The sequence below is a fragment of the Notothenia rossii genome, assembly GCF_949606895.1.
Source record: "Notothenia rossii genome assembly, chromosome: 1".
Classification (NCBI taxonomy): domain Eukaryota; kingdom Metazoa; phylum Chordata; class Actinopteri; order Perciformes; family Nototheniidae; genus Notothenia; species Notothenia rossii.
This window is the reverse complement of record NC_136912.1, coordinates 49,912,937-49,924,934: the sequence shown is the minus strand read 5'-3', so window position 1 is coordinate 49,924,934 and position 11,998 is coordinate 49,912,937. Positions and strand designations below refer to the sequence as shown.

Genomic DNA, 11,998 nt, shown 5'->3' with positions numbered 1-11,998 from the left:
AACTGATAGGCAAATGGACAGAAGGGGGAACACGGCCCAGCCGCTGCTCCGCTGTTCCAGACTATGTGCATTGTGTCGGGGACCCTCAACAATGATAAGACCCATCATTTAAATGCAAAACCCACCATTACAAGTCACTTTTAGGGGCGAAAAACAGCCTCTGTCCACTTCGTTAACAAACTGATAGGCAAGTTGACAAAAGTGTGATTAAAGCATTTGCGGGACCCCAGCGAGCTCCAGACTAGTTGCATTGTGTCGGGGACCCTCCACAATCATAATACCCATCATTTAAATACAAAACCCACCATTAAAAGTCACTTTTAGGGGCGAAAAACAGCCTCTGTCCACTTCGTTAACAAACTGATAGGCAAATGGACAGAAGGGGGAACACGGCCCAGCCGCTGCTCCGCTGCTCCAGACTATGTGCATTGTGTCGGGGACCCTGGAGAATGATAAGACCCATCATTTAAATGCAAAACCCACCATTAAAAGTCACTTTTAGGGGCAAAAAACAGCCTCTGTCCACTTCGTTAACAAAGTGATGGGGAAATGGACAAAATCGTGATTAAAGCATTTTGCGGGACCCCAGCGAGCTCCAGACTATGTGCATTGCGTCGGGGACCCTGGAGAAAGATAAAACACATCATTTAAATACAAAAAACACCATTAAAAGTCACTTTTAGTGGCGAAAAACAGCCTCTGTCCACTTCGTTAACAAACTGATAGGCAAATGGACAAAAGTGTGATTAAAGCATTTGCGGGACCCCAGCGAGCTCCAGACTAGTTGCATTGTGTCGGGGACCCTCCACAATGATAAGACCCATCATTTAAATGCAAAAAACACCATTAAAAGTCACTTTTAGGGGCGAAAAACAGCCTCTGTCCACTTCGTTAACAAACTGATAGGCAAATGGACAAAAGTGTGATTAAAGCATTTACGGGACCCCAGCGAACTCCAGACTAGTTGCATTGTGTCGGGGACCCTCCACAATGATAAGACCCATCATTTAAATGCAAAAAACACCATTAAAAGTCACTTTTAGGGGCGAAAAACAGCCTCTGTCCACTTCGTTAACAAACTGATAGGCAAATGGACAAAAGTGTGATTAAAGCATTTGCGGGACCCCAGCGAGCTCCAGACTAGTTGCATTGTGTCGGGGACCCTCCACAATGATAAGACCCATCATTTAAATGCAAAACCCACCATTAAAAGTCACTTTTAGGGGCGAAAAACAGCCTCTGTCCACTTCGTTAACAAACTGATAGGCAAATGGACAAAAGTGTGATTAAAGCATTTGCGGGACCCCAGCGAGCTCCAGACTAGTTGCATTGTGTCGGGGACCCTCCACAATGATAAGACCCATCATTTAAATACAAAACCCACCATTAAAAGTCACTTTTAGGGGCGAAAAACAGCCTCTGTCCACTTCGTTAACAAACTGATAGGCAAATGGACAAAAGTGTTATTAAAGCATTTGCGGGACCCCAGCGAGCTCCAGACTAGTTGCATTGTGTCGGGGACCCTCCACAATGATAAGACCCATCATTTAAATACAAAACCCACCATTAAAAGTCACTTTTAGGGGCGAAAAACAGCCTCTGTCCACTTCGTTAACAAACTGATAGGCAAATGGACAGAAGGGGGAACACGGCCAAGCCGCTGCTCCGCTGCTCCAGACTATGTGAATTGTGTCGGGGACCCTCCACAATGATAAGACCCATTTTTTAAATGCAAAACCCACCATTAAAAGTCACTTTTAGGGGCGAAAAACAGCCTCTGTCCACTTCGTTAACAAACTGATGGGCAAATGGACAAAAGTGTGATTAAAGCATTTGCGGGACCCCAGCGAGCTCCAGACTAGTTGCATTGTGTCGGGGACCCTGGAGAATGATAAGACCCATCATTTAAATGCAAAACCCACCATTAAAAGTCACTTTTAGGGGCAAAAAACAGCCTCTGTCCACTTCGTTAACAAACTGATAGGCAAATGGACAAAAGTGTGATTAAAGCATTTGCGGGACCCCAGCGAGCTCCAGACCATGTGCATTGTGTCGGGGACCCTCCACAATGATAAGACCCATCATTTAAATACAAAACCCACCATTACAAGTCACTTTTAGGGGCGAAAAACAGCCTCTGTCCACTTCGTTAACAAACTGATAGGCAAATGGACAGAAGTGTGATTAAAGCATTTGCGGGACCCCAGCGAGCTCCAGACTAGTTGCATTGTGTCGGGGACCCTGGAGAATGATAAGACCCATCATTTAAATGCAAAAAACACCATTAAAAGTCACTTTTAGGGGCGAAAAACAGCCTCTGTCCACTTCGTTAACAAACTGATAGGCAAATGGACAGAAGGGGGAACACGGCCCAGCCGCTGCTCCGCTGCTCCAGACTATGTGCATTGTGTCGGGGACCCTCAACAATGATAAGACCCATTTTTTAAATGCAAAACCCACCATTAAAAGTCACTTTTAGGGGCGAAAAACAGCCTCTGTCCACTTCGTTAACAAACTGATAGGCAAATGGACAGAAGGGGGAACACGGCCCAGCCGCTGCTCCGCTGCTCCAGACTATGTGCATTGTGTCGGGGACCCTCAACAATGATAAGACCCATTTTTTAAATGCAAAACCCACCATTAAAAGTCACTTTTAGGGGCGAAAAACAGCCTCTGTCCACTTCGTTAACAAACTGATAGGCAAATGGACAAAAGTGTGATTAAAGCATTTGCGGGACCCCAGCGAGCTCCAGACTACACTGTAAAAACGATAACTAGCAATTGTTGATCTCATTACAATTTTGAAATTAAACTGACTCAGAAATATGGCTTTGCAATAAGTAATCTATAAACTCTTGTCTGCCCAGCAAATTTTTCCCGTTGTTGACTTAACTACTATTTTTAAGTCAGCTCAACAAGAAATTGTAAATCTATAAGCAGATTTTTGAGTTGAGTTGGGCCAACTCCGTCATTTGCTCTTTTGCGCATGCGCACACAAGCCTGGACCAGTTTGAACCGCGCTTTGCTGAAGGTGTGCCCGTCCGACATTTTGTGGAGCAGAAACCGCGTGGTGGGAGCTGGCCAAACTTTCGCTCCAGCAGGTAAGATAAGCGTGTTTTTACTTCCATCACGCTGAATTAGTGCATGGTTGACTTTGTTTTTACTGTAGGGTCATTGTCTGTTGTTGTTGGTAACTTTTTCGCATGCGCCTCGTCGTCATGCAGACGCTTTCACATGGGGTAGCTATGCAGCTATGCAGCTATGTAGCTATGCAGGCATGTGGGCTGTCATTTCAGTGGTGTAAGTAATTCGGGAACTATGTTCATTATGAAAAGCCAACGTTGTGCATTTTTTATCCGGTGCAACACTGGGTAAGTTAAACAAGGCGGCAAACGATGGTGTTCGTTTATCGCGACCTCTCCGCGGCGCCGCCATTACTTGTTGTTTTATTTTCTGCTGTAGCGCTGTTATTTCGTCACTTTTTAAAGTTTTAATAATTTTTCATGCGAGAAAGTAAGGGTTTAGATCCCCATTGTGCGGTTAGTTTGTCTAAATGACGGCTGTTTAGAAGTTTGCTCCGAAGTTGAGAACCTCCACGTTGTGGCAAGGCCTCCCCGAGGTGGGGGACCTCGCAGAGGCAGCAAGCCGCCTGGAGAGCTCCGTTGGCCGGCCGAACTACGTAGTTCTGCCGGGGTGGTAACGGTCGTTAATTAACTCATCCGCAGGTTTTTAGAGGTTTGTCGCCGGGTTGCTCGATTCTTTTTTAGGAGATAGGCTGTTGGTCTCACTGGTGTAATCTAACAATTGGGCAACTGCATTAGTTTGAATCAAGAGTAAGTTAAAGCTGTGTGAAGGAGGAGAGGAGCAGCGCTGTACAGAAATCACCACATTTAAATCAATAATGTTTTGCAATGTACCGATCAGAATGCATTATTTTAAATGTTGTTTTATTTTATGAAGTTATAACATGGTTATGGTTGGTGTTTTTAAAAACAAATGTTTGAATTCATGTTTGCATTTTTGTTGCTTGTCATAGGCCTAGTTATAATTTAAAATCAAATTTACATTTTAAAATTAATTTACAGATTATATTCATGAATGAAAGACAATTCCCAATAGACTTTTTTCTTGTCTCTATTTTTGGCTTGTTGATGTAGGCTATTTAGCTCCTGCAACAAGGGATTCCTTCTGTGTTATGTATGGTTGTTTTATTTATTTTTTTATATAACGGCTGTTGCAGTTGGCTTTCAGACCAGTACAGCTTGGTGTTATTACAATAATTATTATCAGACTAACTTTTAAGTTTTTCATATCAGTATTCTATCTTAAATTACGTGTAGAGGCTGTTGTGAAAATGCTATTCATGCTATTTGTGTCTCTTGTGTTTCAGTGGTGGATTCCATGCAGTGCCGGCTTTGTAAATTCTCCAGCTCCAGTCAAGTGACCCTCTTGAAACATCTTCGCCTTCGCCACGGTCAAGGTGCACACTGGCCTTGCACACACACCAACTGTGTTTGTGTATTTAAAACACTTGGATCATTGAGATCACACCTCTCGAGATCACACGCGTCAGTGAAAATCCAGGAGTGTGTAACATTTCACTGCGAGTTGTGTGATTTTAAAGAGATTTGCAGTGAAAAAACGTTTTGGAACCATCTCGGACATCATTTAAAGAACAGAGAAACTGTACAATGTCCCTTTCTAAGGTGTACCTTTAAAACAAACACTCGCCCAACCTTCAGTTCTCACAAAAGTCGAAACCATAAAAACTGGACACTTAAGGATTTCCGAACAATACAAAGAACTGTTACTGAAGATGAGATAATTGATGGTGAACAAGCTGATAGTGAAGCAGGGACATCAGCTCATGATGTTGTGGGACTAAATGAGGTTGTAGATACTGTGGAGGATGTAGATAGTGAGACACTTGAGCACAAATTAGCCTCTCTCTTTTTGTCTATGCAAACTGTGTTGCACGTTTCTCGAAGTGCAACACAAAAGATTGTAGAACATTTGCATAACCTGCTGTCTTTCTCTAACACTCAAACTTTCAACAGTGTCAAAGAGATCCTTTCTAAACATAAAATTGAAGTAAATGATTGTGTTTTGCAAGAAATTTCAAGTGCTATAGCTCAAACTAATCCACTCCTTTTAACAATATCAGAGAAAGGTTCCCTATCTACAGATCACAGAAGGAATATATACTTCAAAGGGCACTTTCCTGTTATCGAACCCACAGAATATCTGTACAACGCAGCCCATAAAAACTCTTTTGTATATATATCTGTCACTAAGGTACTTGAGACTTTACTTGGGTGTACAGATTTTTTGGACAAAATTGTATTTAATCAAGAAGCTTTATCTGGGCACTTTAAGTCTTTTCAAGACGGCAAGTATTACAAGGAGAATAAGCTACTGGGAGAACAAAACACTTGTATCAGTTTGGGATTATACATTGATGAATTTGAAGTGTGTAATCCATTGGGGACCTCTAGAAAAGTTCATAAGATTACGGCAGTATATTGGGTGGTTCTAAATTTACCAGCCAGGTTCAGATCGAGTCTCACTTCAATTCAGTTGGCTGTCTTGGGTAAAAGTGTAGACATAAAAAAATATGGTTATGAAAAGTTTCTTGAGCCATTGCTTAAAGATATAAAGTGCCTAGAACAAGAGGGAATTTTTGTTGAAGTTGTGGGCCAGTTTGTTAAAAGCACTGTGTATTGTGTAAGTGCTGACAACCTCGGTGCGCATGGTCTTGCTGGCTTTTCTGAAAGTTTTAATGTTGAAAATTTCTGTCGGTTTTGTTTGATTAGTCGGGGCCAAATTGCAACCACTGAGGTTAATGATTTTCAATTGAGAAGTGTTGATCAGCATAACTTGTTTCTGGAAGAGCTTAAGCAGGGGGGCAACCTCAAAAGTGTTAAGGGGGTCAAAAGTGAATGTGTACTGGGCAAACATCTCTTGTTTTTTCACCCAATAACTGGATTTCCTCCAGATCTGTTGCATGATCTTTTGGAAGGGGTCATCCCTGTGGAATTATCCTTATGTTTGAAAAATCTGATTTCAAAACGCTTTATTACATTTGATGAGTTAAATGACTGCATAACATCATTTCCCTACAAGTATGAAGACAAAGTAAACAAGCCCCACAAAATTCCAAAAGCAAGCTTTGAAAAGGGGACAGTGGGGGGAAACGGGCATGAAAACTGGACACTGCTTCGTTTACTTCCTTTTGTGATTGGACGCAAGATACCAGAACAGGAGCCAGCTTGGGTGATTTTAATGGACCTCAAGGAAATTCTTGACATTGTTGTGTCAAGTAGGCTTTCTGAAGAAGCACTGTGTTATTTATCTTATAAACTACTCGATCATCGCAAGTTGCTCACCAGTACCTTTCCAGAGTTCAGACTGAGGCCGAAACATCATTTTATCGACCACTACCCGCAACTTATTCGCTGCTATGGGCCTTTGATTGAATTATGGACAATGCGATATGAGGCTAAGCATAGCTACTTTAAAAAGGTTGTCCATGACACTCGCAACTGGAAAAATGTGCGGCTCACTCTGTCCACGAAACATCAGCAAATGATAGCCTACCACCTGGACAGTGGGATCCTTTTCAAGCCAAAACTGTATGTTGAAAATGTGAAGGTGGTCAGGGTTTCAGAATTGGATCCATCTCTCAAGTATGAAATACAGAAGAAGTACCCACATCTAGACAGTGTGTCCCTGTCTAAAACGGTTCACCTGGATGGGACACAGTATGCGGCAGGCATGATTTTGTCTTCTGGGCAGTGCAGTGGCCTCCCTGAGTTCCATAAGATTGCAAACATTCTTGTCAATGCAGAGGAGGTGGCATTCATTTGTAAAAAACTTTCTTCTTGGTACATGGAACATTACAGGTCCTATGAACTTGTTGAAAACACCTGTGCAGACCTTCTTGTCCTGGATCCAGATGTGCTGACGGATTACCATCCTCTAGCAGCGTACACAGTTGGTGGGAAGCTTATGGTGACTCCGAGGACATTCCTTCTCCATTAACCTCCTGAGACCGAGCGTTTTTTCTGGTGTGCATTTTTTTTATTTCTCCTTGCTATCTGGGATAAGTAGGACCTAATAAGTACAATACCTAAAGTTTGTCTTTGTACAGGAAGTAGTTTTTGCAAAAAATGATGTCCTCATATGAGGACACTGGGATTATCTCAACATAAAAAAAAACTGTATTTGCTGTTTGGGACCAGAAGGGCCCAATTTGTGTAAATTCAAATTTTCAGCTTTCTACAACATTGGTGTAATCTGTCTTCTAATTAGGTTTGACTAATCATTTTCTCCCACTTTTCTCTCTCCCCTCTTTTCAGACTATGTTACTTCGGGTCGTTCTTTCCTCCAGAGATGCCCGGCGAATCCAGCTTCCAGAATTCCCAACATCTGTGGAGGGCCTGATTAATATGCTTAAAGAGAGACTCAATCTTCAAGAAGATTTCTCACTACAGTTTGAGGATCCGGAGTTTGGAAATGCACTCTGCAACTTAACAGAGATGTCAGAATTACCAGCTGTGCGTGCAGTCTTGCATGTCATGTGGAACTGTGATTTGTCTCCACTTAACCAATCCACTAGTTCAGTCTCCTCTCAGGACACAATCAGTGTTCACTCTGAGGATTTCAGGCCTAGTTGGACCGATTCTATCCAGACCACATTAAGGCAAGTCGCAGAGTGGCCATCTCCATTCTCAATCCCCAAGTTTGCATATGATGTGGAGCTGAAATTGTCTAAGGCCAATGACACACATGAAAAGACAAAGAAGGGCGTTGAAGTGACAAGAGACATGAAGATGGAGATATTGGATAAAATTGCACAAGCAATTTTTGAAATCAAAAGCTACCCTGAGAAAGATGAGCTTGAGTCAGTTGCCGCTGCGCTCATTCAGAAGTATCCATGTCTGAAAGAGCCATTTGGCGTCACAGGCTACGAGGGATGGAGAACAAGTATCAAGTACAAACTTGGAAACTACAGGTCAAAGCTTCGCCAGGCAGGATGCAATGAGGTAAATGTAAACAAGAAAAGAAAAGGTGGAGGGGAAGATGACAGTCCATTTACCCTGAAAAAGCCCAAACGTGGAGAGGTCAATCATGTGCCAGATTACCCACAACACCATGATGATTCTACCCTTGAAGAGGAAAGAGTATCTCTGGTCGATGAAATGAAGAAGAAGAACAGGAACACAACATTGATAGAACAGAAGATGGAACTGACGTTTTCCCTCAGGCGAAGGGAGGTGGTAGAGTGTCAGCCGATGGTATCTGAGATCCAGGAAAGGTGGCCTGCTCTGTTTTCTTGTGAAGAGGTAAGGATCTATTCTCTTTTATTTCTACTGTTCAGACAAGCGAGTAAAAGAAGATGTTATGTTGACATTTTCTACTGAGACTTCATTCTTCCTCAGAAGCGTCATCCAACGTGCTGCTGACGTGTCATTTACCAGCTGGTCTGCCGAGTTGGCCACGCACCTTCCATCCTGGGTGGTCTCTGGAGGAAGGAATCCCAGGTATGACATACCTGGGATTCCCTCCTTCAGAGACCAGAGGCCAGCTGATGAATGACACATCAGCAGAACGTTGGATGACACCTCTGATGAAGACGACGACGTCTCAGTTGAAACTGTCATGGTAACATCCTTTTTTACTTGCTTGTCTAAACAGTAGAAATAAATTGCAATAATAACAAGAAGACAAAAGTAAAATGTTTAATCAGGTAAGAATGTGTGTTTTTTTTTGATGTCTTCCAAGGAGTAATTCACTTTCTGCAATTTATGGATGTGGCATAGTCACCCTTTTTATTTAATTTTTAATCCTCAAAATCCATGGTTAAAAATGAGGTTCTTTATTTCCTGTGGTGCATTTTAGTATGTAATCCACTTTTTCACAGGTCACAGAAAAATGGTCAGATATTTAACATGGTGCAGACTCATAACAAGTTACCCAGGAACTTCCTGTAAGAAATTCTGACATTATGGTTTGAAAATTGATAATATTTTTTTGGTTTTCTTGTTAAGATATCTAAGGAATTTCATCGTATCACGAGCAAAGACCTCCTGGGGACTTTCAATGCATCCCTTGACAAGTTTGGGCCTGGCCTGCTGAAAATCTACAGGTCTAAGAAAGGAGCTTTTGGTCAGGAGATGGAGGACCTCCTTGATCAACTTGATGATCAGGTCAGTGAACTGCTCTTTTGCCTGGCAGTTTTAGAAGAGCATGAATATACTTATTAGGAATGACAACATTACAGTACTATACTAATTGAACTACTTATGTTTTCCACTTTTAGACATCCGACATTGTGTCCCACCGGAAAACAGCAGCACTGAGAGGCCTGCCTATCTACCTCCGCGAAGATGCAACCACGTTTTTCCTGAAGTGCTTGGTAAGTAAAAGTAACTGCAGGAAAGACAAATAATTCAGGTCATGCAGCTAATTACTTATTCTCACAAGATGTTTTTAAGGAGTAGTTAATCCAAAATGTAAGTACACCTCCCCAGGGCAGTTTATCAGTCCAGATGATTTTGGGGTGAGGGTTGGACTTTTCCACTTCAGATCCCTTTTTTTCTGCTGAGGGGAACAGTTGGTCATTTTGGGTGGTGTTTCAGCACAAGGTTGGTGGGTTACATTGATTAAAGAAAGAGATTTATTTTTTCTGGTTAATACCTCCACAAGTTAAATGGCAAATTAGTATAGCGTGGTACTAAATAATTAATTTCATCACTATAAATGTATTTAGTCTGAATGTTTTTTTATTTTTTTTAATCTTTCTTAAACAAATCATTAATTTGAAAGCTGAGAGACAAAATTTGAAAGATGATCCTCTAAGAGTAAGGCTTTTTTTGGCTGTCATTTTTGTTTGTTTTAAAAGCAGAACCATTGTTACAATGGGCTCTTTGCACAGCTTCACTACTTCCTTTACACCAACTTGTTTACTTCATGTAAATCACCCTCCTTAAACTACTAAATCTATTCTTGGCTTTAGCAGTTTTCATTGGCTGTCAGATTTCAGTTTATAGCTGCCCATGTTCTTCTGCCTTTTTTTTAACATTTCAACTTCTTTTAGCCGTTATGAAGCCAATCATCTCTGCTTACAAGTTATACTTTTCAGCTTTAGCATTAACCTTTTCAGAATTCACACATATTTTTTTTTTCATAAAATGACTCTTTCTACTGTCTTACTTTTTCTAAGCTCTTAATAATGTACCTGTTCTCCTTCCTCAGGACACCGACATTTTGGCACCAGTGCAAGGTGCATCTGTTGCCATCCTCTCTGTGCTACATGAAGAAGCCGACAACACTGTGCGAGACCAGGCGGTTGTGTTGGAAGGGGACATTGTGCTTCATAATATTCCAAACCTCTCTACTGCCATGGCATACCTCTTCGGCCTCCTGTATGCCCTCAACATTGATTTTCCAAAACAGATGAGGTACTCCTTTGAGGCAATTCAGACCATCTTTTTTTCGCTCGGTGGCTCTCGATGCTCACAGCGCACAAGGTCACTGAAAGCGAAGCTTGTACTGTGACTGTTATTGAAGTTTAAGTGCATTGTTGTTACACTCATGTAAAACAAAACAAAGTTCATATGCTTCACCTCTGGATTATATAATAATTCAGCAGTTGCCAAAGGGTGTCTAGTGTTTCAACTGTTAAATTCATTATTGTTAAGTAAAGCTTGAATGTGTATATGCAAAAAACAAGAAAAATGGCTGTTCACATGTAAAGTCAACAAATGGCACAAAGTAATTCAGTGTTAATGTGTAAATTCAGAAGCCGCCAACCATGAGGGGGGGTGGAGGGTAATCATTATATACAGTACGTGTTCAGTAAGACTAGCATTGATTTAAAATACTCAGCATTGAGGAAGATTCACCCCAAATGTTACTAGACTATAGAACAGTATGCACGTTTCATAATCTGCAACAAACAAGTTAATCTCTTTGACCTCTGGAATATATAATCATTTGGCAGTTGCCAAGGGGTGCATATAGTGTTTCAACTGTTAAATACATTACAGTTTAAGTAATCTTTAAGCTTGGATGTGTATATGCAAAAAAAAAGTAACCAAATGGCTAGAATGGCTGTTCACATGTAAACATTTACATTTCAGTTCAGTGTCAATTTCAAATTCTCAGCATGGAGGAAGATTCACTCCAAATGTTAATAATAGACTAATAGAACAGTATGTATGTTGTTTTTTTACACATGCATTAATGATGGTTTTACTGTTGTTCACTGGTAAACTGAATAAAAAAAATCTTGACAACATTCAGCTGTAGTGTGTATTATTAATTATCCATATATTGAGCAGTTTTGAATGTAAAATTATAGCCAAAATAAATTGTATTATTTATTCAACAAGAATATTTGTGTTAGGTGAATCAAGGAATAAATGCCATTGGAGGAATAATTGTGTATTTATACAACAAGAATATTTATATTTAAAGAAAGTAGAAATACATGACATTGATGGGAAAAATTGTTTATTAATTCAACACAAAAATCTGTGTTTGGTGAAGGTAGAAATACATCGCATTCAAGCAAGAAATTCTTAATTAGTCTCACAGTATTATCCTCATAAAGTGAACAAAAAGATCCAAGTTGGCAGAACTCTTGGCAAAACTTAAAAACCTTAGTTAAGTCAACAACAGCTGGCAAAAGTTGAGAAAACTCAAAAATCTCTAGCATCATGTTGCCTTGATATTTTAAGTTTTCTCAACTTTTTCTTTTTTACAGTGTAGTTGCATTGTGTCGGGGACCCTGGAGAATGATAAGACCCATCATTTAAATGCAAAACCCACCATTAAAAGTCACTTTTAGGGGCAAAAAACAGCCTCTGTCCACTTCGTTAACAAACTGATAGGCAAATGGACAAAAGTGTGATTAAAGCATTTGCGGGACCCCAGCGAGCTCCAGACCATGTGCATTGTGTCGGGGACCCTCCACAATGATAAGACCCATCAT

At 40.8% G+C, this 11,998-nt stretch overlaps 1 protein-coding gene across 2 annotated transcripts; it reads left to right on the top strand.

Annotated features, from left to right (window-relative positions):
* Nucleotides 1-2,889: 2,889 nt before the first annotated feature.
* LOC307036512 (uncharacterized protein) lies at nucleotides 2,890-11,302 on the top strand. Of its 2 annotated transcripts, XM_079676890.1 has the most exons (7): nucleotides 2,890-3,101; nucleotides 4,391-4,480; nucleotides 6,903-7,067; nucleotides 7,359-8,345; nucleotides 9,051-9,209; nucleotides 9,323-9,418; nucleotides 10,258-11,302. In XM_079676890.1, the coding sequence occupies exons 4-7, from the start codon at nucleotides 7,362-7,364 to the stop codon at nucleotides 10,558-10,560; spliced, it is 1,542 nt and encodes a 513-aa protein (XP_079533016.1). In that variant the 5' UTR covers nucleotides 2,890-3,101; nucleotides 4,391-4,480; nucleotides 6,903-7,067; nucleotides 7,359-7,361; the 3' UTR covers nucleotides 10,561-11,302. The 2 variants fall into 2 exon arrangements, with proteins under 2 accessions (XP_079533016.1, XP_079533017.1); XM_079676891.1 differs by lacking the exon at nucleotides 6,903-7,067.
* Nucleotides 11,303-11,998: the final 696 nt, after the last annotated feature.

Coding starts and splice junctions, on each gene's coding strand:
- LOC307036512 (XM_079676891.1), top strand. CDS start 7,362: ATGTTACTTCGGGTCGTTCTTTCCTCCAGAGATGCCCGGCGAATCCAG. Junction 8,346..9,050: donor CTCTGTTTTCTTGTGAAGAG/GTAAGGATCTAT, acceptor TTTCTTGTTAAG/ATATCTAAGGAATTTCATCG. Junction 9,210..9,322: donor TTGATCAACTTGATGATCAG/GTCAGTGAACTG, acceptor TTCCACTTTTAG/ACATCCGACATTGTGTCCCA.